This window comes from Bos mutus, chromosome 22 (genome assembly GCF_027580195.1).
Source record: "Bos mutus isolate GX-2022 chromosome 22, NWIPB_WYAK_1.1, whole genome shotgun sequence".
Lineage (NCBI taxonomy): Eukaryota > Metazoa > Chordata > Mammalia > Artiodactyla > Bovidae > Bos > Bos mutus.
The window spans coordinates 63174670-63202331 of NC_091638.1; the positions used below are offsets into that span (position 1 = coordinate 63174670).

General features: G+C 56.3%; 2 protein-coding genes across 5 annotated transcripts in view; both read right to left on the minus strand.

Moving 5' to 3' along the window:
* NAP1L4 (nucleosome assembly protein 1 like 4) overlaps positions 1-632 on the minus strand; it is a 53527-nt gene extending 52895 nt beyond the window's left edge. Inside the window, exon 1 of one of the 3 annotated variants that reach the window (XM_070359909.1) lies at positions 530-632. The gene's annotated coding sequence lies outside the window, so the exon portion shown is untranslated. Of the gene's footprint in view, positions 1-505 lie in introns of all 3 variants that reach the window. The other 2 variants (XM_070359907.1, XM_070359908.1) reach the window with 2 other exon arrangements.
* A 9511-nt stretch (positions 633-10143) lies between these two features.
* CARS1 (cysteinyl-tRNA synthetase 1) overlaps positions 10144-27662 on the minus strand; it is a 52142-nt gene continuing 34623 nt past the window's right edge. For both annotated transcript variants that reach the window (XM_070360489.1, XM_070360488.1), the window contains exons 11-23: positions 21751-21863; positions 21242-21370; positions 20837-20966; positions 20655-20758; positions 20263-20360; positions 19887-20076; positions 19465-19533; positions 19097-19178; positions 13941-14021; positions 13364-13431; positions 11267-11326; positions 10860-10943; positions 10144-10408 (exon numbers count right to left, since the gene is read on the minus strand). In XM_070360489.1, the coding sequence (XP_070216590.1) occupies positions 10274-10408; positions 10860-10943; positions 11267-11326; positions 13364-13431; positions 13941-14021; positions 19097-19178; positions 19465-19533; positions 19887-20076; positions 20263-20360; positions 20655-20758; positions 20837-20966; positions 21242-21370; positions 21751-21863 (1343 nt within the window). In that variant the 3' untranslated portion in view covers positions 10144-10273. The remainder of the gene's footprint in view (positions 10409-10859; positions 10944-11266; positions 11327-13363; positions 13432-13940; positions 14022-19096; positions 19179-19464; positions 19534-19886; positions 20077-20262; positions 20361-20654; positions 20759-20836; positions 20967-21241; positions 21371-21750; positions 21864-27662) is intronic.

The following is a 27662-nucleotide window of genomic DNA, read 5'->3' on the forward strand; positions in this document are numbered from 1 at the left end:
CGCTGGGTTCGTCGGCCGGCCGCGCTTCCCCGCCTGCAGAATGACGCGGCCGCCCGGCCCCGACGACGGCCAGGGCCGCTAAAAGTGCCGCCGCGCCAGCAAACCCGGGCCCGAAGCCCCCGGCGGCCGCGAATCGCGGTCACTCCGCCCCGGGGAAGGGCTCCGGGGCCGAAAACAAAGGCCCCGGGAGGCTCCGCGCTCCCCCGGGCGCTCGCGGCCCGGCCCGCGGCCTCAACCTCCCCCGGGACATCGCAGGGCTGGCAGACGGGCTGGCGGGGACCGCGCGGGAACAAAGCGCTCCTGACCCTCGGGCCGCGCGGACACCTGCCGCCGCCTCCCGGCCGCCCGCCGGGCCCCGCCCGCCTCCCCGCGGGCTACGCTCCCGCCCGCCCGCTCCCCACTCCGGGTCCGGCCCCGCCCCTGGCACCGCGGCTCCCCGAGATGGCCTCCTGCGCGGCCCCCGACAGCCCGGCCCCGGCCCCGCCGGCCCCAACAAAAGCGTTACCCGGCCGAGCCCTCGCCGCCGCACCTCGCGCCTCCTGCGGCAGTAGCGGCAGCCGTCTGGGCTTCGCTCACTCCGGGACTGCGCCGCCGTGGCCGCCAACAACGCCGCCGCCCATTGGCCGAGTCCGCTGTCACCGCCCTCCTCGAGCAAAGCGGGCTGCTATTGGACCAGTGCGGCGCAAGTCCGCTACGCTTCGGCGCCTCCGGCGACGGCCAATCGGAAGCCGTCTCGGGGACGCGGCGCCGAGACCCGCGCGCTCATGCAAATAAGGGCGTGTGGCGTCACCAAGGAGCGCGGCCGCGCTCCTTCCGCCTCTTTAAGGGGCGGGGCGCACGGGGCCCACGTGGAGGACGCTTGCCGCTGCGCACCCCTCTATGCAACCCGGGCGCCACCCCTTTCGCCCCCTCACCCACCCACCCCTGCCTGCGCAGTCCATTCCCCACCCCAGTCGCCCAACCCCTGGCCTGTGCAGCCCCCTACCCCCGATTCGGGCGCACCCCTTTCCCCTCCCCGGCCCCCCGGGGGCCTGGGCAATGTCTCGGATTCCTCCCGCGCCCCCTGGTACCTCGGATTGAGCTCCACTCCCAGGAACGCGCGCTGACCCCGCCGACCTCCGCGATCCCCTGGCCCAGATCTACCCCCTCAGGTCCCCAGGCTCGTCCTGCCTGCAGGGCTTGGCTCGTGGGTCCCCTCTTCCTTCCCCACCCTACCCCGCACACTCACGGGCTCTCCCAGGGCAGCGCCCAGGCCCGCGTGCCCAGTGTCTCAGACTGGTTCTGGCCTGGCTGACCTCCCCGACCAGAGGAAGGGCTGGGCCGCTGGGGTTGGGGTACCGACCCCGGCCTCCCCACAACACAGTTCCTGGAAAACTTAAAAAGCGCTTTAGTGAGATGAGATGACAGTTCGGTGGAAACCCACATGCCACAGGCCCGGGCTTCAGAGTGTGTTTCTGGGCGCTGTCTTCAGTTGAGGGGTCGTTTTTGTCCCTTTCTTCCGAAACTTTCCTGTCTTTGAATGAGCCTGCTCCTGAAACAGGTTCTAACTTTGAGCAAGTTTCATGGGGCGAAAGTTGGAAACCATCTAGAGGCTCCTGTTGGAGGGACTATTAAGGACATACGGTCACTAACCACGGGGTGGTCAGCGGGTGCCCAGATGTGACCCCCAACGTGGGGACCTGCATCTGTATTGGGAGCAGGTATGGGATCCCAAGCCTTACTTGGCTTTTCTGACTTCTGCAGTGACCTTGCTTTGCTTTCAGTAAGGATGGGGCAGAGCTGGGGGAGGAGACGTAAACGGCAACAGAAAAGAACCCCAGAATTTTCAGGTGAGGGGGTCTTCCTCCTCCTGTTTAATAAAGACTCATATTCACGAGGCCACTGGGTCTGGCCCTGCCCAGATATTTGGGGGTCAGTGCAGGTGGCAGGGAGCTGGTGGAGCCCCCCATCCACCACACCACACCAGCACTAGTTGGTTGGGCAGGCTGTGGGCTGACCACTGGACCTGGGCCTCGCTCCACTGGCTGCAGTGAGGCAGCCTGTCCTTCTCCGGGTCGCTTTAGTGAATTGGTGGGAAGGTGGACGACCTTGTCCAAAGCCTTTCTGTCGGTGTCAGGACTGAGAATGCTGTCCCAACTTCCTCCGGCTGCCACAACAAAGGGACGCAAACTGTGGGGCTTAGAAAACACAACAGCCTTGTGTACTCTCACGGTTCTGGAGGCTGGAAGGCAGAAATCAAGGTATCACAGGGCTCAGTTACCTCCAGGAGACTCCCAGGGAGGATCCTTCCTGCCTCTTTCAGTTTCTGGGGGCTCCGGGCTGTGGCGGCATCTCATGGCCTTCTCTGTCTCCATAGATCCTCTTTAAAAAATAAAATCAAGCCAAAGCAGGAGTTTAATTGCTAACAGATTGATGAAGTGACATTTTCCACTAAAAGACGATGAAGATCGTTCTGAGAAATAAAGTCAGAATTATATTTAGGGCTCATGAGAAAGAATCGAGTAATATCAGGAATCTTTTTAAAAACACAAAATATTTTATTTAACATATGACCAAACAGTTCAAAGTATCCCTACTCAAGAAATACAATTCATGCGTGTGCACTCAGTCGCCTCTGACTCTTTGTGACCCTGTGGATTGTAGCCCACCAGGCTCCTCTGTCCATGAAAGTTCTCAGGCAAGAATACTGGAGCAGGTTGCCATTTCCTCCTCCAGAGGATCATCTCGACCCAGGGATGGAAACCCGGTCTCTTGTGTCTCCTGCATTGACAGGTGGATTCTTTACCACTGAGCCACCTGGGAAGCCATGTATTAAGAAAACATTAGCCTCATATAAGTCCCTTATAATGGTTAGTTGTTATTTAGTCCTGTGCTCCAAAAATGATATCTGAAACATTATCTAATTACTATGCTCACAAGCTAAACAAAGGACTTTGTTTTGAAATACAAAAACAAAAAAATTGAAAGAATTACAAAGGATGCAACTTAGTTACTGACACATTTTGCTGCATTTGTGTCTAAAGAATTCAAATACTACTTTTGCATTAGGGTCCCTGTGTAACTTTACATGAAACTTTTTTTTTTTTTTAATGACTGTTTTTACTTAGGACTCTTTAGTCCAGAGTTTTAGGTGCTAGGATGGACACCTAACTTTGCTGTCGTCACTGATGAAATAAAGAGATGTATTAACATGGCATAGCGTCTGTAGTTGGTAACAGATAAATCTACAGAAGGAGGTGAAGGGGCTTTCTCGAGGCCACGTTACTTAAGAAGCAAAACTGCTAGGAGTTGAGTCTATTCCGTTTTGGAAAGGAAACCATGACTGAATTTAAAGGGTTCTCTGTGCTGACTTTTCTTGCCCCTATTCTTGCAGGTAGTTTCTGTATTTTCAGCTACCAGAGGCGAGGGCCATCACAGTTTTCCAGATCCCCTATCTCCCTGTTTCACATCTGTATATATATTCTTGTTTTAATGTAATTTTTAAAATGTTACTTATTTTTGGTAGGGCTGGGTTTCTGCTGCTGTGTGTGAGCTTGCTCTAGCTGCAGTGAGCAGCGGCTACGCTTCATTGCAGGGTGAGGGTTTCTCATTGCGACGGCTCCTCTCGTGCAGCACAGGCTCTAGGGCAGGCTGCAGCTCGTGGGCCCTGGAGCTCCGGCTCAGTAGTTGTGGCACACTCCCTCAATAGCTCGAACCGTGTTCCCTGCCTTGGCTGGCAGGCTCATCCATTGACCACCAGAGAAGTCCCTGTGTATATTCTTGTTACAATGAGGTTGTTTTTCCCACTTCCTCAAGGGCACTTTTAAAGGTTTTTGAGCTACCTTGGAACAAATACAACACTCTCAGAATCCAGTTAAGTGTAAATGACTATCCAAATTTAGGTCTGATGAGTAGTTCCTTCTTTGTCATTACTCTTGCACGGTCCCGAGACATACAGCCTAGGGTGTGGCGTTTCTGTTGATCCTGGTTTTGCTGTGGCTGCTTTTAGTTAAGGTGAAGACTTACTGATAACATGATCGGCAGAATCAACTACAGCAGGGACAATAAGAGAAATCATCAAGCCCAACAAGGACTGTGCAACTTGTATGTGATAGTAATACATTAAAGTGGAAATCACAGACCTCCCCAGTGGCCCAGTGGTTACAACTTCGTCTTCCACCACAGAGAGGGCAGGTTCAATCCCTGGTCAGGGAGCTAAGCTCCCAGCTGCCTCACAGCCAAAAAACCAAAACATAAAACAGAAGCAGGATTATAAAAATTCAGTATTTTTTAAAAATGGCCCACGTTAAAAAAAATCTTAAAAAAAAGCACACAACTAGGAGACAAGTAGAAGTATAAAAGAAAGGTGGGCTATCCAAACCACTTTTTACATCCAAAGATCTTAACAGTGCTACTTCCCCACAACCCAGGGGCGGGGTGTGTGTGTGTGTGTGTGTAAGTCCCTTCAGTCAAAGGTACTTCTTTTTCTGTCTCCCCATTCCCCCATGCAACTTAGCCCCTTAAAAACAAGCCAACGGCTTTATCTGGGATTCGATGGAAGAAAAAGCGGTGTTTCCGTATTAGATGAAAATGTTCTGCTGGACTCACGTGGGGATGCTGTGTGTCTATATTGCACGTTAGGAGTGATTTAAAGTCTTGTCCAGTGTTAACTTTTGTCCTGAAAGTATTAAGTTGCTCAGTTTTGTCTGACTCTGTGCGACCCTATGGACTGTAGCCGGCGAGGCTCCTCTGTCCATAGACTTCTCCAGGCATGAATACTAGAGTGGGTAGCCATTCCCTTCTCCAGGGGATCTTCCCGACCCAGGGATGAAACCCAGGTCTCCTGCATTGTAGGCAGATTCTTTATCTTCTGAGCCACCAGGGAGGCCCCAAACTTTCGTCCTACCTGCTGATGTTGGACTACTGTTCCTTGTAAATCATGAAGCATCCAGAGGGTCAGCCTGTCCTGGATTTATGATCTTGAGAAAGACTTTCACCGTCTTGGACAGTAGTTTCCTCATCTACTAAAGGGGGTGAGTGATCTTTCAGATAACCTTTTAGTGCTAACACTGTGTGATGCTAGGGAATACAGTTCAATGCAGGCAATGTATTAATATATAAAAACATTTTGCTCAAGTGTCTGTTCTGATGACCCCAGCTGCATTCCAGGACCTGCAAATAGCTCAGGGTGGCTCATGGCCCTAAAGATAGTGCCTGGGAGTCCCACTGGGAGGTGAGCCGGGGCCGGTGCCCCGGGGTACTCGCTGGGCCAGGCGGCATGCCGTGTCCCCGCCTGCCCGTGGGCGTGACGGGCAGGTGTCGGGCTCAGAGTGATGCCAGCCTTGCCATCCCAAGCCCCCTGCCTGGGTCTGACATCTCAGATCTCAGGCACTGGGTCTTGGACTCCCCAACAGAAGCGGAACCAGAACCCCCTGCAGCTGGCCTCGTCGCAGCAGCTCTTTGGAAACTGCACCCAGTCTCTCCACGTCTCTCTTGAGATCAGGCAGCCATCCTCACCTGCCTGCACTCTGACTGTATTTTCTGCCCCGCTCCTCACATCACAGCCACAGATGGATTTAAATTAAGCAACCTGGCCCTGGGGGGGACCCTGGTCCTCGCCGCCTGGGGGGACCACTGCTCAGTGAACAGCCCACAGGGCTGGTAGAAGAGGGGGAGAGGGGGAGCCTGGGCCCCAGAAGCACCCATGTGCCTCCCCAGGGTGGTGGCACCCAGGTCACGATGCTCTCGTGACACAAGACACGTGGACACACAGAGGAAGTAGAAAACCACAGTATACTGACACCAGAAGACGTCCTGCCTATTCCGTGCAGAGCGAGGGGCGCCTGACGCGGGCTGTGTCTGTAAACGCACACCCTTAGAGGGAAGGAGCCGGGAGCTTGTGCCCAAAGTGTTACAGGCTCACTCAGAGATGGCCTTAAGGAGACACTCGGTTGCGATTTTATTCTGGTAGTTTGCTGCATGATTTGATTTTTAAAAAAACATATCTGGCCGTGTCGGGTCTCAGTCGTGGCGCGCAGCCTCAGTTTTGTCCTGGTCTCAACCGCCCTGCAGCACGTGGGCTCTTGGTTCCCCGACTAGGGATCGAACCCACATCCCCTGGCATTAAGGCAGATTCTTAACCACTGAACCCCAGGGAAGTCCCATGATTTGATTTTTAAATTGTGAATCTGTAATTATTTTTTTTAATAATGAAAACTTGGAAGATTTCTCTTTGGAGAGAAACAGGAAGACTTTGGGTTCCCCGGGTGGTGCCAGTGGTCAAGAACCCAGGTGCCAATGCAAGAGACGTAAGACAGGTGGGTTCAGTCCCGGGGTTGGGAAGATCCCCTGGAGCAGGGCACAGCAACCCACTGCAGTGTTCTTGCCTGGAGAATCCTATGGACAGAGGCGACTGCAGGCTGTGGTCCGTAGGGTCGCAGAGTCGGACATGACCGAAGCAGATGAGCACACACCCATCCAGGAAGACAACTCTGGCTCTTAAAGCTGGAAAGAGGTTTCATACACACACATGAAAGAAACAAAATTTTACTAGTGAATTGATATTTTCCAAGTTAAAAAAAGTTTTTCACTCCATCTTGTTCCAAAAGGTTCTGCTGTGGCTTGTGAGGGTACAAAGGCCAAATGCAAAGGGGACAGCAAGGACTCTGCTGACCAGGCTGCGGTGGGGTGGGGAACCTCCTGGGTCCCCCACACCTTCTGCAGGCACCCTGGCCGGGGCCAGTCCCTACTCCCCACCGTCCTTTGCAGCTGGCAAAGGGCTCATGGTCTCCACTAAAGACAAGAGGGTGAAGGACCTCCCTGGCAGTCCAGTGCTGAAGACTCCATGCTTCCAATGCAGGGGCCGTGGGTTCAGTCCTTGGTCAGGGAACTAAGACTCTGCATGCTGTGCGGCCATAGCCAAAAAGATAAGCAAATAAATAAAATAAAGACGAGAGGATTCCCTGGTGGCATGTTACAAAGAATATCAGATCGTGAAGAGTCTCGCACACGGGAAGGTAGAGAGGATGACCTAGGGACAGACGCCGGTGGCTCTGATGTGACGAGCGCGTGCTTGATTGGCTTCATCTGCTGTTTCGGCCAAAGGTGACTCCATGAGGGACCTCACACCGCGCTGCCCTAAACTAAGACACGAAGACACAGCCCACACGATTGCACGGACAGAACCGAGAACCCCTTAGTCACGCCACGCCCAGTCCACACGTGAATGTCCCCGGACATCTCTGCGGCAGGTTTGCTCGGCACCATCAAGGCCCACACGCTGGGGGTGGTGCTGGCACTTCTCGGGCCCCGCCTCCGTGGGCACCGCCTGCCTGTGCCTGGCTCCCCAGTGCAGCCTGTGAGCAGGACGTAAGGCCTCCAGGAGGGGCCCCCGAACAGGGGCAGGGGCCTCACCCGAGCACTGGGGGCGGTGCGCTCTCCAGCCTCAGCTACGTCCCAGCCAGGGTCTGCCTGGGCGGCACGGGTCCGGAAGCTTCACTCGGTGCTGACTCTATGTTCTTAGTGGAAAAACCTTTCTGTGCAGGTTAGCCCGGCTCTCCCCCGCAGGGGACCCCTCAGGCCCCGGTGTCCCTCTCAGGGGATGCGGAGACTGAGAGATGCGGGAAAGGGTGACGGGCAGAGCACACCTTTCCTGGTCCCTGTTACCTCTGAGCCACCTGCGGGATGACGCTCCACCATCGTTGAGAACCGTCAGCTCCCAACTTTCAGCTGAGCCCACCGATGGCCCTGGCCCGAGTCGGCGCCGCACTCAGGGCCCGGGAACAGAGGCTGTCCAACCACCCTGTTCCAACCGCCCTGTTCCGTCCACTTCTGTCCCCTCTGCTTCTGTCCCGTCCGCTGGCCTGCTGTCCCTTTCGGTGGAGCCACTGGGGGCCCTGAAGCGCAGTGTCCATGGGGGCGGAGATGCTTAATCCTGCCACTTAGTAAAACCAAGTTTGTGGGGCAGATGTCCCCTCCCACGGTGACAGGTATGACGTCTTGGTCTTCTTTGCCCTCGAGGGCAAGTGTGGACGCCGGATTTCAACGGCTCCTTCTTTTCAGTGCCCAGGTCTTCCCAGACTGGGCTGGGGGAGACTGCTGAGGCTTTTGACTTTGAAACAGTAAGAGGTTCCAGGAAGCTGCAGCAAAAGGGTCCCTGTGCCCTCCACATGATTTCCTGGTGCTTACGTCTCACCCAAGATCAGTGCCCGGAGACCAGCCCTGGGGGCACGTGGCCTTGGGTGTGGACTCCTGCAGCCACCACCGCGGCCGAGGGGTGAGGGGTCCAGACCGCCCGCCACCATGAAGACCCCTCCTGCTGCCCTTTCTAGCCAGCCCCCACCCCGGGCCCACCAGGTGCGCTCTGCACCTCCGGGCTCTTGAGGAGGTCATCTCACTGGATCTCACCATGCGGGACCCTCTGCCTGATGTCCTGGAGAGCCCCCATCACTGTGTGGTTCCTGGTCTGCCCCATGCCTTCCTTCCTTCCAGGACGTTTCCTCCCAGGAGGGGGCTGCCGCTCAGAGCCGGAACCAGTCCGGGTGCTCACGTTCACCAGGGCAGCCCCTCAGCCTGCAGGGCTGGGAAGCACCGTGTCAACAAGCCGAGGGTGAGCGCCTGCTGTTTCCTCCCTCCGGGACACCTCCTCTCCCTCGGAGCTCTGTCCCCGCACCTCGCGGGGGTGACAGCCACGTGGTGCTCTGCGCAGCGACACAGCGTTGGGGTCCCACGTGACTCCTGCTCTGGCCTCGGAACATCCCCCAACGACGTGCAGCAGAGGGGTGCGTTCTCACCCCGACCCACGGAGCTGCTGCAACCGGGTGAAGGGGCGCTTTCCTAAACGGCTGCTGCCCTCTTCCCCGCCCTCGCCGTGCCCGCCGCCTCGGAGGGTAATGGGGGGCGCCCTGAGATCTCTGAAGTTAAGACACGCAAGGGCACGTGGTGCGTGTCTCTCTGGGGAGCACCGAGGCCATGGACCTGGGGCCCCCACCCAGCACCCCGGCTCCAGAGCGCAGATCCCGCCCTGAGCGCACCCAGTGGGGGCCCTGACCGAGACCCGCCAGGCGGGGCCAGGCTCAACGATACGGTCACTGTCGCGTCAGCACCGAGAGCGGGGGCGGCTCGTGGGGCAGCACCGTGTAACTAGCCTGGGCTTGTTTCACTTTGTTCTGGGCTTTTTTTTCTTACTGGTGTTTATGTTTTTTGTCGTTGAACATATTAATCCCTGGGTCGGGAAGATCCCCTGCAGGATGTGCTGTGTGGGCAACCCACTCCACTATTCTTGCCGGGAGAATCCCACGGACAGAGGAGCCTGGGGGGCCACAGCCCAGGGGGTTGCGGTCAGACACAAGTGAAGCGCCCTAGCATGCATACCAACACCGATGCCCAGAGCCTGTCCTTGGGGGTCCTACCCTTGCACCCCCACGGGGCTGGGCCCCCCAGTGCAGCCAGGGCGGGAGGGCACGTGCTCCCACCTGCTCTGCCAGCAGTGCTCCTGTGGGCAGGGTTCAGGGTGAGCATGCCCAACCCTGGGCATGGCCGACACCCCCCGACCATGGGCCGGGTCACGACACCGACTGCCACACGAGAACAGGATGACGACCCGCAGCCCGTCGGCCCGGCCCCGAGGACCCCACCGTGGTCCTCGCGGAGCCCACCTGGCCCTCGGTGCCCCTGCCTCGACCAAGGCTGGAGACACACCGTGGAGCTCAGTGGGGATTCTCCTCCCCCGGGAGTGAAAACGCGTGAACGGGGGTGGAGAGGACATGCTCCCGGGCGGGGACCTGGGAACGCTGCGGCCCCAATGTCACCCTGGGGGTGCTGAGCCGGCCCTGCCGCCCGCTCGCCCGCAGGATCGCGGTGGAGACAGGGCGGCGAGCTGAGCTAGCATGACCCGAGTGCCCGGCCGGGCAGGCTTTGTGTGCGGCGCCGCAGGCTCTGCCAGTTTGAGCCCGTCTTTCTCTTGCTCAAATGCCTCCCAATGCGCCCACACAGCAGAGATTAGCTGATAGCCATCAGTACTGGCGGGGTGGGGAGTGCTGGGGGACGATCCTTGGCTGAAGCCACTCGGCGGTCTGAGCCCCCGAGTCGTGACCTGCTGACCCAGCAGCCCTGCCGGCCCGGCGCGCGCTGACCGTGCAGGCTGACGGCAGACAAAGCCCAGCCCCCGGTTGGGAAGACTTTATTACTGACGACTCAGAGCAGGAGGCGGCCCGGCCCTCTGTGGACAGAGCGCTTCACTCGGGGCCAAGGGCCACTGTAAACAGGCGGGAGCACGGGCGGGGTCCCGGGGGGGTCACGGGGGGCCCCCGTTCTGAACCAGTTGCAGGTACTCTAAGTGCAGCTTCTCCTGCGCCTCGAACAGCTTCCGCAGCTTCTTGGCCTGCCCCTTGCTCAGCTCTTTGCCTTCGGTGTCGTGCGTGGGCAGACCCTGGGGGGGCGAGAGCACGGCGGTCACCCCGGGCACCCCGCCCCCACACCACACTCTGCACCCAGCACCCTGATCCGCGGCGCTGGGGCCTCTGGGGAGCACCCTCCTGCCCCGGGCTGAGAGGCATGGCACCCAGGTGGGTCGGCGGCCTCCTTGCTTGTGTGAGCTTAAAAGCCCAGCGGGCCGGAGGGTCTCGGGAGGCCCCACTGGGGAAGCCCTGGCCGGGGGCACGGCTGTGCCATGCCCTTCGGACCGTCTGCGGGGACAGGCTCTGCAAACCCCTTAACCAGCCCCGCGCTGACAGAGAGCAGCCCTGCACACAGGCTGGACCTAACAGCCCACACGAGCCCGTCTTCCTGGGCAGAGACACTCCTTAGCCAAGTTCAAACCCCTGCCATCCCCGTTTCATGGTCTAACAACGTCCTGAAAAGAAAAAAAAGCCTCCTCTTACATTTTCGTCGAACTTGGAGTATTTGTCGCTTTCCGATAAGAACATCTCACTGGGTGGGATCTTCATCTTGGCCAGCTTTGCTGCCTGGAACACACACGTGGGGTCACTGCTCCGAGCCCAGAGGGGGGCCCCACGCCAGCCCCCAAGTTCAGGGAGCGACAGAAAGACCGAGGCGACACCCAGGCAGAGGGAGTTAAAGGCGGAAAGTGGAGGTTTTCTGTAGGACAGAGGGGTGCGGGGCACACGGCAGGGCCAGGGTGGCAGGCGCCAGCCCGCAGCCGCCGCCTCCCTGGGGCACCACGTGGATGTGGGGGACAGAGGTGGGGGGCAGCTAGGCTGTGAGAGACACAGACGGCAGAGTGGGTAAAGTGCCTTCCCGCCGGAAGCCCCTCGCAGGCAGACGCTACCTCCTGCTCCTGCCTCTTCCCGGCAGCCTCCTCTTTCCTCTTCCTCTTCTCCTCTTCTGCCTGTGGGACACCAGACTCCCGTGAGCTGAGCCGCCCCGGCCCCGCTCGAGGGGGAGGGAAATGGGACAAGCCCCCTGCTCCCCCCTGCTGCTGCCCCCTGCCCGGCCCGCTGTGCACACAGGGCAGGGAGTGGGCACCACACGTGAGGTCACCCTCAGCACGGCCACAGTGAAGGAGGGAGCAGAGGCCTGCCCGGCCATGCAGTGGGACCAGGGATGGCCCGGAGAGCCCCGCTGGGCGGCGCCACCCGGGGGCGGAGGGCGGCCTGGGTGCTGGGCTGCATGCCCGCACAGAGCGGCCTGGAGCCCACCATGGGTCTGCTGAGTCCCCCGCCGTGTACACCCCTCCTGGCATCCACGGCGGTGCCCCGGGGCACAGGCAGCCCTGTTGCCTCACCACGCCCCTCCCGGACACCTGCGGAGGCTCCTCCTGGCCCCCAAATGCAGGTCGACAGCGGCTTCCTCCTACAGCCCCGTGGGCCCAGCCCATGAGCTGTGCCCAGAGCTGCCGAAGGGCACCGGCTCCGTCCCATTTCTCTGCAGGACACTGAGTCCCCGAGAGCAGGGTCGGTCCTGATTCACGGAGCAATCCTGCTCCCAGAGGTCTAGGGGGTCTGATGTGTGACAAGGACGCGTGCTGGGGCGGAGGGAGCTGTGACAACACGCTCACCCCCGGGGACGGGGAGGATGGAGGTGAGACACGCTCACCCCGGGCGGGAGGATGGAGAGTGAGACACACTCACCCCGGGGACGGGGAGGATGGAGGGGGACACGCTCACCCCGGGGACAGGGAGGATGGAGAGTGAGACATGCTCAGCCTGGGGACGGGGAGGATGGAGGTGAGACACACTCACCCCGGGGACGGGGAGGACGGAGAGTGAGACACGTTCACCCCCGGGGACGGGGAGGATGGAGAGTGAGACACGCTCACCCCGGGGACGGGGAGGATGGAGAGTGAGACACGTTCACCCTGGGGACGGGGACGATGGAGAGTGAGACACATTCACCCCCGGGGACGGGGAGGATGGAGAGTGAGACACGCTCAGCCCCATGGACGGGGAGGACGGAGGTGAGACACGCTCACTCCCGGGGGACAGGGAGGACGGAGGTGAGACACACTCACCCCCGGGGACGGGGAGGATGGAGGTGAGACATGCTCACCCCTGGGGACGGGAAGGATGGAGGTGAGACACGCTCACCCCCGGGGACGGGGAAGATGGAGAGTGAGACAAGCACACCACCGTGGACAGGGAGGATGGAGAGTGAGACACGCTCACCCCGGGGATGGGGAGAATGGAGGTGATACATGTTCACCCCTGGGGACAGGGAGGATGGAAGTGACATGCTTACCCCCGGGGACGGGGAGGATGGAGGTGAGACATGCTCACCCCCGGGGACGGGGAGGATAGAGAGTGAGACACGCTCACCCTGGGGACGGGGAGGATGGAGGTGAGACACGCTCACCCCAGGGACGGGGAGAATGGAGGTGAGTTCACCCCCAGGGGACGGGGAGGATGGAGGTGAGTTCACCCCCAGGGGACAGGGAGGATGGAGGTGAGACACGCTCACCCTCGTGGATGGGGAGGATGGAGGGGGACACGCTCATCCCCGGGGACAAGGGAGGATGGAGGGGGACACGCTCACCCCGTGGACGGGGAGGATGGAGGGGGACACGCTCACCCCGGGGACAGGGAGGATGGAGGGGGACACGCTCACCCCGGGGACGGGGAGGATGGAGGGGCACACGCTCACTCCCGGGCCGGGGTGACACTTCAGGTGACCGGCAGGTGGGACCACACGTCTGCAGGTCACCAGAAGCAACGGACCTTCCCTCACGCTCCGCGCTCTTCGTTAGGAGCTGATTCTGTTGTTGTTTAATTGCCAAGTGGTTGCCTAGCTTGTTCGTCCTCCCTTTCAACGTTTACAAACACCGGGGCTTAGTAAGACTGGAAACACTGACTCCTCCGTGTGCAGTGCACACACGCCCGTGGTCATCGCGCCAGCACACGGCCAGCCCGGCCCCTGCGGCCTCACTCACCCTTTTCTTGTCTTCTCTCTCTCTCAGTAAGGCGTCTCTGTCCACCAGCTTGACCACGGTGGGCAGACCTGAAAGGCAAATGGCCGTGGGAGTCCCGAGCCCAGCCCTGTGCCCACTGCTCCTGCCCTCGGGGCCCCCAGAGGGCAGCAGGGAAACCCCCATTACTGCTCCCAGAGACCACACGTTAACTGTGCTGCTGGGGCCTGAAGAGCCAGGCATCACAGTGAGACTTTCTCCTGAGGGTTTAAAACCCCATCATTTTCTGTGAAGCCCAAACCCCAGCCAAGTCAAAAGACAAGCTGTGAAACTCGCTGACGATCCACACGACACAGGCTGCCTCCCGAGGGACAGGTCCCTGCAGAATCGGGGTGCCGGGCAGTCAGGCCACAGGAGCAGAGCCCCAGATGTCGTCTTTCAGACAGAAGGGGCTGGCGTGAGGTCCAAGAGGCACGATCCGGCCCTGCGGACCCTGTAAGAGGCGCGGTGCCCTCGGACCCATCCCAGCAGCTCCCCTCTTGAGAGCCAGCCGCACCTGGCAGCCCCAACCCGGCGCCCACATCACAGCCAGAGGACCCACCTTCGTGGTCTTCCAGCCGCACCCCCAGCTCGGGCAGGACGTCGTCCCGCAGGGCGTCGCTCAGCTGGAGGACCTCAGGCACTGTGGGCAGAGGACACGGCTCAGTCCTCGGGCGTGGGAATGCCCGGGCACTGCCCGCTGGCAGTGGAGGCAGGCGAAGCCGAAACGGACACCACAGTCACTGCTGAGCGCAGAGCAGGCACAGCTCGGGGCCCTGTTGAGTGGCGGGCACATAGCCTGGCCCCGAAGACCCTGCGTGGGGACAGCCCGGCGTGACAGCAGGCCCGGGGAGACCAGGGCTCCGCTGCACAGAGGGGCCCCCGGGAACACTGAGCCCCATGGCCAGGGCGCAGCGATCCTGGGAGAGGCAGCCGCGTCTCTCCACCCGGGACCAGGGGCTTGTTCCGAGCCCCGAGGTCACGACCAGCCCCGGACCAGCTCCCTGCTGTCGGCTCACAGCAGCTGGCACGCCAGGCCCAGGGACCTGCGGGCAGGACCCAGAAAGGCGGGAGTGGAGGCGGGGCTCTCCAGGAACCGACATGCACCTGCAGGTGGGGGTGACCCCCATGGCTGCCTGCGCCTCTCACCCAGAGATCCTGGCTGAGCAAGGGACAGGAAAGGGCCCCCTGGCCCGACTCTGCCTTGAGCACCAGCTCTCCTGGCCGGGCCCACCCCACCCAAGGGAGGGGGCCACCTAGAGCCCAGCTTGAAGGACCCCCAGGAGGTAAGAAAGACTCAGAGCAGCAGAGCAGGCAGGGCAAGCACACTTCCTGGGAGGCCCTGGGAAGGCCTTGACAGGCCCCTCACGTCCGGACAATCCTAACCCACACGTTAGTCTCTCTGTTCATCCTACAAGCAACACGAGCAACCCCTGGCTCACTCCCTTCCTGGCCCAGGAGCAGGGGGACCCTGTGAGAGCCCTGTAATGGCCCCGAAGTGCCAACGCCAGCCAGGCCCCGTCCGCAGGAAGCGCCCTGACCAGGGAGGACGCAGCTGGGGGGAAGAGGCCAGCCTGTCTGCACCGGGTGTGAAGGGCTTGCTTACAAGCTGCCCTTGTAAGGGCTAAAAATTCACCCCAGCTAAACCCATATCCTACCGACGCCAAGAGCTGCTCTTGAGACCCTCTGGCCCGAGACCCCGGCCCCGGGGCACGGCAGGTTCAGCTGTGGGCAGACCCGGGCCCACGGGCCCTCCACATCCCTCTCTGCAGCTCTGACCTATCCCTATGGGTAATGGTCTTGACAGGGATCAAGACCATCCCCATGGAAAAGAAATGCAAAAAAAGCAAAATGGCTATCTGGGGAGGCCTTACAAATAGCTGTGAAAAGAAGAGAAGCAAAAAGCAAAGGAGAAAAGAAAAGATAAAAGCATCTGAATGCAGAGTTCCAAAGAATAGCAAGAAGAGATAAGAAAGCCTTCCTCAGCGATCAGTGCAAAGAAATAGAAGAAAACAACAGAATGGGAAAGACTAGAGATCTCTTCAAGAAAATCAGAGATACCAAGGGGACATTTCATGCAAAGATGGGCACAATAAAGGACAGAAATGGTATGGACCTAACAGAAGCAGAAGATATTAAGAAGAGGTGGTAAGAATACACAGAAGAACTGTACAAAAAAGAGCTTCACGACCCAGATAATCACGATGGTGTGATCACTGACCTAGAGCCAGACATCCTGGAATGTGAAGTCAAGTGGGCCTTAGGAAGCATCACTATGAACAAAGCTAGTGGAGGTGATGGAATTCCAGTTGAGCTATTTCAAATCCTGAAAGATGATGCTGTGAAAGTGCTGCCCTCAATATGCCAGCAAATTTGGAAAACTCAGCAGTGGCCACAGGACTAGAAAAGGTCAGTTTTCATTCCAATCCCAAAGAAAGGCAATGCCAAAGAATGCTCAAACTACCGCACAATTGCACTCATCTCACATGCTAGTAAAGTAATGCTCAAAATTCTCCAAGCCAGGCTTCAGCAATACGTGAACCGTGAACTTCCAGATGTTCAAGCTGGTTTTAGAAAAGGCAGAGGAACCAGAGATCAGATTGCCAACATCTGCTGGATCATCGAAAAAGCAAGAGTTCCAGAAATACATCTTATTTCTGCTTTATTGACTATGCCAAAGCCTTTGACTGTGTGGATCACAATAAACTGTGGAAAATTCTGAAAGAGATGGGAATACCAGACCACCTGACCTGCCTCTTGAGAAACCTATATGCAGGTCAGGAAGCAACAGTTAGAACTGGACATGGAACAACAGACTGGTTCCAAATAGGAAAAGGAGTACATCAAGGCTGTATATTGTCACCCTGCTTATTTAACTTCTATGCAGAGTACATCATGAGAAACGCTGGGCTGGAAGAAGCACAAGCTGGAATCAAGATTGCCGGGAGAAATATCAATAACCTCAGATATGCAGATGACACCACCCTTATGGCAGAAAGTGAAGAGGAACTCAAAAGCCTCTTGATGAAAATGAAAGTGGAGAGTGAAAAAGTTGGCTTACAGCTCAACATTCAGAAAACGAAGATCATGGCATCTGGTCCCATCACTTCATGGGAAATAGATGGGGAAACAGTGGAAACAGTGTCAGACTTTATTTTTTTGGGCTCCAGAATCACTGTAGATGGTGACTGCAGCCATAAAATTAAAAGACGCTTACTCCTTGGAAGAAAGGTTATGACCAACCGAGATAGCATATTGAAAAGCAGAGACATTACTTTGACAACAAAGGTCCGTCTAGTCAAGGCTATGGTTTTTCCTGTGGTCATGTATGGATGTGAGAGTTGGACTGTGAAGAAGGCTGAGTACCAAAGAATTGATGCTTTTGAACTGTGGTGTTGGAGAAGACTCTTGAGAGTCCCTTGGACTGCAAGGAGATCCAACCAGTCCATTCTGAAGGAGATCAGCCCTGGGATTTCTTTGGAAGGAATGATGCTAAAGCTGAAACTCCAGTACTTTGGCCACCTCATGCTAAGAGTTGACTCATTGGAAAAGATTCTGATGCTGGGAGGGATTGGGGGCAAGAGGAGAAGGGGACGACAGAAGATGAGATGGCTGGATGGCATCACTGATTCGATGGACGTGAGTCTGGGTGAACTCCGGGAGTTGGTGATAGACAGGGAGGCCTGGCGTGCTGGGATTCATGGGGTCGCAAAGAGTTGGACACGACTGAGCTGAATTGACTGAACTGAATGCAGGAGACCCGGGTTCGATCCCTGGGTCGGGAAGATCCCCTGGAGAAGGGAATGACAACCCACTCCAGTATTGTTGCCCAGAGAATCCCATGGACAGAGGAGCCTGGCAGGCTACAGTCCGTGGGGTAGCAGAGTCAGACACAACTGAGCACTTTTCAGTATACTCACTACACAGACGTTAGACACAGAACTACTAAAGGCCCCTCAACTCCTCTCCTAGGCGTGCACCCAAAACACCTGAGCACAGGGAGCCAAGCTGACACTTACACACACGTGTTCACAGCAGTGCTGTGCACCAAAGGTGCACACTGTCCATCCGTCCACCCAGGGCTGACAGATGGACAGAAGGCGGCACGCACGTGCAGTGGAGAATCACAGATTTAAAGAGGAAGGGGGCACGGCCACGTGCCACAGCGTGGGTAACCTCGAAAACATTCTGCTGAAAAGCCAGACAAAAGCAGCCAAAGAACAGGCTGGAAGGGGTCTGCTCCCTGCCCCTGCTGGCGAAAAGCCCCATCTTTATCTCTGGATGAGACTCAAGAGAAATCTGGGAGAACAGAGTGAACTGAAGAGACGGGAGCGCCGGGTTAGCATCCCAGGGAGTCTACCGACCCTGGCATCTCTCTGAACTTCCCAGGGAACAACGTGGAAAACAAACAAACAAACGAGGTTACACGCAGCGGTTCTTGCTGTTCAGCTGTCACGACGCATCCCACTCTGCGACCCACGGGCGCAGCACGTCAGGCTTCTCTGTCCCTCACCACCTCCCAGGGTTGGCTCAGACTCACGTTCACTGAGGCGGCGATGCCATCCGACCATCTCCTCTGCTGCGTGATCCGTTTACGGAACATGCCCGCAACGGGACAACCCCGAGACAGAGGGCAGGCTGGCGGCAGCCGGAGGCTGGGGGAGGGGAGCGCCTCTGGAGGGCGGGGACGTTTGGGGGCCGGAAGGCGGCGGCGCTGCACGGGCCAGGAAGGCCCTGGGAGCCCGAACGGTACCTCAGTGTGGCCGCTTTTACGTCATGTGAATTTCACCTCAATAAACTATTTTTTTAAGGGAAAACCCCAGTTGGATATTTCCGAGGAATTCAATAAACCGACTCTTAAATGTATGCAACAAATTTCTGAGAACAACTCACACGACCCTAAAAGAGGAGCACAGAGGGGGAGCTGGCCTCCAGGGAGGGGAGAAGCTCGCAGGCGGCGATGGAAGCTTCCAGCCCCGCCACCGCCACGGTGGCAGGAGTGAAGCCAAGGCTTCCACCGGAGAGTCCAAGCTGGAGGAGCGGCCCACGAGTCTGGGGCAGCAGTGGGCTGGGTGCAGGGCACTGGGCGGACCTGCTCCAGGTGGGGTGGGGGAGCCTGTGCACAGAGCAAGGGCGGCCAGGGGCCAGCAGGCCTCCTGGAAGGACGCAGCTACGTGGCCGCCAGGGAGGCCAGCAAGGAGAATGGGCATCCTGGACGTGGGCCGGCAGGCGACGTCCCTGGGGCACCTCTCGGCCTTGCAGGTGCCAAGCTCTGAGCCCAGCTCCAGGCGGGAAGGAGCACGCCCCGCAGTGGCCATCTCAGGACCGCCTCGCCACACCTGCAGCTGCAGCCTCGCCCCTCCCCGCCTGCACAGCCCGGGGCTTCGCTGCCCACTGCAGGCTCAGGTCAGCCCTGCTGGTCGCCGTGAGTCCAGACCAGCAGAGGGGGAAGCGGACTGCCTTTCTGACGCGGTTAGCTGCCCGTCTGACAACCGCTCAGAGCCGCCCGAGACGACATGTTTGCAACCCCCCATCCTCAGGCTCTCGGGCGAGCACGAGGGGCAGGCAGGGTGCAGACAGCAAAGCCGGAGCAGACTCCAGAGCCGCCCCAGGAGACGCTGTGCAGTCACCACGGGCCTCTGCGGCCAAGGACAGGACCCCTCCAGTCCTCGGCCTGCGCATGCCCCAGGCCACGGAGCCCCGCCAGGCACACCGCACCTCTGTGCTCACGGGCGATCCGCCGCACCCCTTCCCGGAACTCCGACAGCACCTGCAGGTAGGGCATGACCGTGGACTCCAGCTGCAGAGAGAACGTTTGGGTTGCTGTGACCAGCGCCCTGTTTGTGAAGGTCAGAGCCCGGCACACGCGCCTCAGGGCGGGGCTGCCAACAGATGTGCGAGCCTGTCCAACACGGGGCCACAGGCGTGGGGGCGCCCGCATGGCGGCACAGGCAGGACAGTAAGAGGGTCCCCCCCAGTGGCCTGAGCCTGGGGTTCATAGAAGCCTGGTCTCAGACATCCAGGAGGGAACGCGGTCCTGGGGGCAGGGGCAGCAGGGAGTCCTGGCCCGGAAGGGCTTTACTCACATTGAGGCTGGTTCCAGCTCCTCCGATGGGGAAACCCAGGGAGCTTTCCTCTTCTATGGCCCCGAAGATCTAGGGAAAGAAGCAAGCGTGCAGGACACGTGGCTGAGAGACGGCAGGCAGGGACCGCATCTGCGATGCGCGGGCGGCGGTGCCCCAGGCCCTACCCGGCGCGGGTGGTGGCGGGGCAGTTAGAGACTGAGACCCAGGCTGAGGTGCCCGCCCACCGCTGCAGGACGGGTCCGGTTCCCACAACCCCTCTGGCCCCCAGCCAAGGCCACTGGACCACAGAGCCCCCTGCAGGGACCCCCAGGACTCATCAGCAGGAAGAGAGCATGCTGAACAAGGCATTGGGGACTGCTGGCAAGTACTTCTGCTCGTCAAACCCCAGACAAGAGGGACGAAAGCCGGCGCGGGCCGCTCACCTTCAGCATGTGTGTGAGGTAGTGGGCAATGCTCTCCAGCAGGACGCGGTGGGGCCTCCTCCGGGCGGCCTTGCGGGCCGCCATGTAGAGGTTGCACTGGCCGACCAGAGCCCGCATCTCCTCCAGGACTGTGCGCGTGTCGATGTTGTCACAGAGCGCCTGGTGAACTGCGGCCTTCTTCTTGTAAAAGCTGAGCAGGAAGAGGAAGGCGGGGCACCGTCAGCCGGACAGCTCTGCCTGGGACGGCCCGCAGCGTGATGGTTCTGAGCGCGGTTCCGCACGGACAGCGGGGACGGAGTCACCAGCTGCCCCCTCACCCCCCGTCAGTGGGCACGATGGGGGACCGTGCAGGCCCAGGGAGAAGGTGCAGCCTCACCTCTTGTTCAGCTCCGTTTCCTCGTCCTCCCACTTCTCAAACTGAGCGGCCACCTCCACGGGGGCTCGGAGGAGGTCTTTCACGTTTAAGAAAAACTCCTGAAGTTAGAAAACCCCGTTCAGGAGAATTTCTGAAAAGAGCCTGAGCTGCTCTGGGCACCACCCAGCCCCCCACACAGCAGTGGGCAGGAAGGGGACCAAAAGGTTTCTCTGCAGGACCAGAGTCCCATCTCGGCTTTGGGGTCCCTTGGGGTGGCCGACAGGCGCCCATGTAGGTGAGATGGGGCGCACCGGCAAAGCGGCTCAGCCGCCCCCCAGCTCAGCACCCACATCCCCTTCTGTCCAGGAGGAGCGAGGCCCTCGCGAGGCCGGGGGGCGCGGGGCGGGACCTACGTTGAGGAGCCTTTCGTACTGCAGCGCCGACTCCATGGTGTTGGCCGAGTAGTCCAGCGTGTCCTTCCACGAGTGCATGAGGAAGGCCAGGCGCAGCTGGCGGGCTGCGGGCAGAAGGGCAGCCTGAGGCTCCGCCCCAGCCGGCGGCACCCGCGCGGACAGGGGCGCTGGGGGCTCCTTACCTGAGTGCTTCTTCAGGGCGTCTTTAATGGTGATGAAGTTCTTGAGCGACTTGGACATCTTGCAGCCCGCGATGGTCAGGTGGCCTGTGTGCAGGAAGTACCTGACCCAGCAGTCGTTCTCAAAGTAGGCCTGCACACAAGGGCGGGAGGGGCGGGGGCGGGGCTCAGGGCACCTCCGCAGGCCCAGGGGGCTCAGAGGGGGGACCCTGTGCTGGGCAGGGCCCTGGCAGGAAGTGAGGACGGGTGGGTCCAGGCCTGCGCTGCGAAGGCCAGGCTGCTCATGTGCGAATCAGACCAAACAATCCGATTCACACTCCCCTGACTCGGAGGCCAGGCTCTGCTGGAGAGCACTCGCCGCGCACCCCCTGCCCACCCACCCGCCCAGACAGCGGCCAAGGCCCCTACCTCTGACTGCGCCAGCTCGTTGTCGTGGTGGGGGAAGCGGAGGTCGAAGCCCCCTCCGTGGATGTCCATCGAGGCTCCCAGGAGGGTGCCCGCCATGGCCGAGCACTCGATGTGCCATCCGGGGCGCCCCTGGGGACCCACACTCAGTGAGGGAGCGCCCCGCCTGGCCTCCGTGGCCACGACCCCCAGAAACCAAGCTCCGCGGGAGCAGGGGGTCGAGTCCCACACGCGGAAAGACCGCAGGGAACGGCGAACCCCGTGAAGGCCGAGGCCGTGTCGCTGCCGGGCCCCTGCTCCGACACCCCTGGCCCATGGCTCGCGCCACCAGGACCGTCGTCACAGGCAACATTAGAGGGCGGACACCCCCAACAGCTCAGGTGAGAGATGGTCGGGATGCAGGGCTCCGAGGTGCTCCAGTCCCATCCCACCGGCCACAGGGGGAAGGTGATGACCCCATGGGGGGTGGGCCTTGCAGGGATGCGTTCCCCCCCTGCCCCAGCCACACTCACCTTGCCCCACGGGCAGGGCCAGGACGGCTCCCCGGGCTTGGAGGCCTTCCAGAGCGCAAAGTCATTGGGGGACCGCTTCTCACTCAGGCGCTCTGCAGAGACGCTCAGGTCGCCTGCGGACGTGGGGAGCGTGGGATCATCTCAGCCCAGGGATGTGTGAGTTATGTGTTTATTGGACCCCCACCCCTGCACCCCACTGCCCCCCACCCCCGCAGCCCCTGCATCAGGATGATGATGGAGCGGACTGCAGGTGTGAGGGGCTGTTCCCGCGGGCCTGCCTTGGGTGCAGATGTGAGGGGCTGTTCCCGCGGGCCTGCCTCAGGGACAGGTGTGAGGGGCTGCTCTCGAGGGCCTGCCTCGGGTGCAGGGGTGAGGGGCTGTTCCCGCGTGCCTGCCTCGGGGACGCCGGCTCGAGTGGGCAGGCTCCTGTACTAACATCGGTGGCCTCTGGGCCGGATTCTGGGAGGTGTGAGCCGGGCCACTCTGCACAGCGTGCTGGGCCTGGAGGCTGCAAGTCGGGACCCCCGCCGGTCCCCCCAGAAGGGAACCCACCCACAGGAGAGCCCCCAGCCCACATGGGCACAGCAGCTGCTGTGAACATAACACCCGCCCTGAGCCCAGCCTGCACGTAGAGCGTGCCCCTGGGGATCGGGGCTGTGCTGGCTGAGGCACTCAGGCCCGAGAGGGTCTTCCAGGTCCCTGGTGGAAAATTCCAGGACAGGAGTGACACGGACTCTCACGTCCAGGCTGCAAACGCAGCCACGGCAGGAGGAGCCTGGGAGGCAGCGTGTCAGCGGCCGAGAAAAGAGCTGGACGGAGGCCCCTCTGGACCAAGGGGTGGCGCCGGGTGCCGGGCGCTAAACACAGAGCCCCTGGGACACTCCACAGGCGGACGCGCCGGGACGAGAACTACGCGACGACTGCGGGCACCCTGCTGTCCTGACGTGCGGGTCTGTGGGGTTTTCATCCATGGAAGGGGAGCCCAGGCGCCCACCGAGCGGGACACGTGCCCCTATGGGCCGCACGCCTGTTCTCACCGTGATCACATCACCCCGGCGTCGGCAGTTTCTCAGACGCGTGACCTGACCTGGAGCGCCGACCCTCTCTGCCCACCCTTCCCAGGACAGATAACGCACACTGGGGCTTTACGTTCTTCGTTATAACACACGTGGCCACGAGTGTTTCCAACTTTATAAACTTAACTCTGAAGGCTTCTAACAGGCTCTTCTGTCCCACACGCTCCTCCCCCAGCCTTCACGTGTCCCCAGTGTCCCGGCCTCGTGACACCGGCTCTGTGCTCCAGCCTCCCTCTGCCCGACTCCAGGGTCACTTCTGGTCCCACATGTGCCCTGTGGTCTGACTTGTCTGCCCGACAACCCCACCCCACGCAGCGGCCAAGCCTGACATGCCACTGGATCTTCTCTCCACGTTTCTGTGTCATCTGCTGTGTCTTTAAAACACGTGGCCCACTGGAGAAGGGAATGGCAAACCACTTCAGTATTCTTGCCTTGAGAACCCCAGGAACCATATGAAAAGGCAAAAAGATAGGACACTGAAAGATGACCTCCCCAGCTCGGTAGGTGCCCAATATGTTACTGGAGATCAGTTATTTCTAGAGAAATAACTCTAGAAAAAATGAAGGGATGGAGCCAAAGCAAAAACAACACCCAGTTTTGTATGTGACTGGTGACGGAAGCAAGGTCCGAAGCTGTAAAGAGCAATATTGCATAGGAACCTGGGATGTTAGGGCCATGAATCAAGGCAAATTGGAAGTGGTCAGACAGGAGACGGCAAGAGTGAACACCGACATTTTAGCAATCAGCGAACTAAATGGACTGAATGGGTGAATTTAACTCAGATGACCATTATATCTACTACTGCGGGCAAGAATCCCTTAGAAGAAATGGAGTAGCCATCATGGTCAACAAGAGAGTCCGAAATGCAGTACTTGGGTGCAGTCTCAAAAACGACAGAATGATCTCTGTTCGTTTCCAAGGCAAACCATTCAGTACCACAGTAATCCAAGTCTATGCCCCGACCAGTAACGCTGAAGAAGCTGAACGGTTCTGTGAAAACCTACAAGACCTTGTAGAACTAACACCCAAAAAAGATGTCCTTTTCATTATAGGGGACTGGAATGCAAAAGTAGGAAGTCAAGAAACACCTGGGGTAACAGGCAAATTTGGCCTTGGAATACGGAATGAAGCAGGGCAAAAGGCTAATAGAGTTTTGCCAAGAAAATGCACTGGTCATAACAAACACCCTCTTCCAACAACACAAGAGAAGACTCTACACATGGACATCACCAGATGGTCAACACCGAAATCAAACACTGAATCAAATGAAAGACAGCTCTTTATAGGAGTAATTTTGCAGTTATTAAGTAAGAGAGGAATCAAAGTTAAAAAAATCTACCATTCAATCATTTTTTTCATTTGTATAAGAATAGTGTCCTTGGTTTCCAGAAGAGGGTATTCTTAATTTAGATACTTGGGTGAAGGTAAAAAAAACAAAAACAAAAAAAAAAACAACTAAAAACTTATCCTATAAATATGATTAAAAATGTTCTGGACCCTCGTCATGAGGCTGTGGGATAACCTATGCGAGAGGCTATAGCGGTGGATGGTAGTGGGTCTCCACCTTCTGTGCAGATCGTATTTTCTGCCATTGACGAAGAAAAGGAGGGAGACTGTGTTCTACCTCCCGAGGAGTGAGAGGGCTTACAGGACGCTGCGGCCGGGCGCCCTGGTGAGCCCCCTTCCCCCTCTACACAAACCTTTAAAAATTTATCCAACAATTTCTGATTTAAGGCGACTACCCCACCTCCGCTTGCACCTCCCAGGGCCTAGGAATTCCCCAGTTTACATCCAAAGCCTCCCAGACCACTGCCTAAGGCTGAAAAAGATAAAAAAAAATTTCTTTTAAACTAAGGAGCTTTTCAAGAATACACAATATACAGAGCCTGCTCCTTGCAGAAAAACCCCTCAGGGGGGCCTCACCCAAGCATAAAAAAAAAAAAAAGGAGAAAAATAAAAAGAAAAAAGGAAAGAAAAATAATCGTAATAGAAAAGGATTCTACAAACAAAAAGTGTTTCTCTTATGACCAAGCAGAACGGTAAGGGGATTTAGCAACAGTATTAACCCCTAACATGCTGGTTGCTCCAATTCCATCGGGAGTGGCTGGCCCCCTGTCTGAGGGCCTTGTAGGACTTGTGCTAGGGTGTAGTTCGCTTTCTTTTCAAGGAATTTCGGTGGTGCATGGTGTAGTAGATTCTGATTATATTGAGAAATTAAAGGTTTTGATCTCACCGCCTACTAAAACTGTGCAAATTAATAAAGGTCAGAGAATAACAGTTTTTGCTTTTACCTTACATCAGACAAGAAAAACCTTGACTTCTCAAGCTAGGGGCCCCAGAGGATTTGGATCTAGTAATCTAGTTTTTGGGTGCAGGAAATTACAGCTCCAAGGCCTTTAAAAGATCTTTTAATTCAAGAAAGTAAAATGTCAGGGCTATTAGACACAGGAACAGACGTCTCTTAACATTTCTGGGAAAGACTGACCCAGCTCCTGGCCAACACATACTACTGAAAATGAGTTGGTGGGATTAGAGAAAGTGGTATGCGGGGTGGGAATGCTGTAGAGAAAAAGGTGAGGGAGAGTTTAAAACCTTGAAGAGTAGTGAGTTCCCTGTTGCTGGAAGTATTCAAGCAAAGATTAGATGGTTGTTTGTCATCTAAAAAGCTATAGACCAGATTTACGTTACAAAACGATAATTGGAGAAGCTTATAAAGATGTTGTGCAACACCTCTTTACTTGCTTCTCATATTTAGGTCTGCCAAAAGTTTTGAAAACTGATAATGCCCCTTTGAAGCTGCGGAGAGATTGTTTAATAACTTTAAATGATTTCCAAAAATTATTAGGGGACATTAATTGCATACGCCCACATTTAAAACTGACTACTGTAGATTTAAAGCCTTTGTTTGATTGTTTAAAAAGTGATCCTAATTCCAGTTCTAAGAGAAAGTTGACTAATGAGACAGAGTTGGCTCTTGTTTAAGTAGATGAGACTTTAAATGATCAGTTAATTAGGACTGATATTACCAAAAGATGAGATTAAATTATTCTTGCCCCAAAACATACACCTACAGGGTGCTTGTGACAAAAAGGCCCATTGGTTCCATCTACCAGTGACCCCAAGAAAAATAGTTTTATCTTATCCCAGCTTGGTGGCACAATTAATTATAAAAGGAGGAAAAAAGAAGTGTGGAACTTTTTAGAAAAGAAGTAGCAAATATAGTAATTCCATTCAATAAGGATCAACTGCAAGTCTTTTACAAAATAGTGATGATTGGCAAGTTGTCCTCATAGATTTCAGGGGTCAAATTTTGTTTCATTTGCCCTCAAGCCCCCACAGTAGTTAAAAGTTCAAAAATGTTAGACTGGCAGTTTGAGGATACCTGTGGAACTTTCCAACCCTATGTAGTTCCTACGCTCCCCTTTACCCTATGGGGGAGGGACGTGCTGTCTCAAATAGGAGATACTCAGAGAAGGGTTTTCTCAATTTCTTAGTTATCAACAGGCGGTACAATTAACAATACTTTATATATTGTTATAAATACATAATATAAATATACTTGCCTAATTACAGTTTGCCTAATTAGGTATGGGTATAAATAAAATATAATAAAGGTATACCTAATTCTATTTATGGATCTATACTTAATTAATTTGTATATAAATTAATATGTATACTGTATATGCATATTATATATATACTGTATAATTAAATATATATTGCAGTAATATAACGTGTGTGTGGCTGATATTAATTGGTATGGATTGATGTGCTGTGATGATATATGTTCTGTATACTGTATAATTATATATGTGTGACATGTATTATTGCAGTACATTGGTTTGTGTTGGTTGGTATTAGCTGTGTACATGTTGTATTGCTGTAATATATATTAATTAATGTATTAATTATAAAGATTAATTAAAGTATATTGATTATGTCAATAAGTTTATACTTGTTGCCATATATAAATACCTTTTGCATTTAGGTATATCTGTATACCAAAATGAGATAAGAAGGTTATACATTTATTATTTAAATTTATACAGAGACCTAAACTAAACATTAGACCTAAATTAACATATCTCTAAATTTATGTTGTTAAAATGTAAATTTTAAAAATTTAAAAAATTAAATTGACAACTGCTTGACAATTCCTTTGCCATAAAACCCCCGTAGGTGTAATTGGGGTAACCAGACAAAAAATTGGTTTTATGGCAAAACGGCCCCCTAGAGTGGGTCCATCTTCCCGCTCAAACTAAAAAAGTAGCGGCCTCTTATCCAGGATTGAGAGCTACTTTGATATTAAAGGAAAAAAGGGGAGCATTGAATTATTTGGTAAAGAGCCATCAGAAATTGTAATTCCATATAATAAGGAACAACCTGATGCTCTTCTAATGTTTAAAAATTGACAGATTGCTATAAAAAACTATTTTGGTCAAATTTTTACATCATTTACTTTCACATGTTTTGCTAAATTTTATATCCAGACATCCAGTTATTTTTCCTGTCAGACGTAAACAATCTCCTGTTCCAAACACTCAAATAGTTTTTACTGACGGGTCAACAGACAGTAAAGCCTCCATAGTTACTAAAAATCACCAAAAAGTTTTAAAAACACAAAAAACTTCAGCTCAAAGAGCTGAAATAACAGCAGTCATAGAGGCTTTTGCTATGTTTGCAGATGAGGAATTTAACCTTTATTCTGATTCTCAGTATATTGTCAGGTTGTTTCCACACATTGAAACTGCGGTTTTGCCTGAAAATAAGACTACCATATTTCATTTGTTAACTAAATTACAGCAACAAATGCCTTTAATGATTTGGCTGACTTGT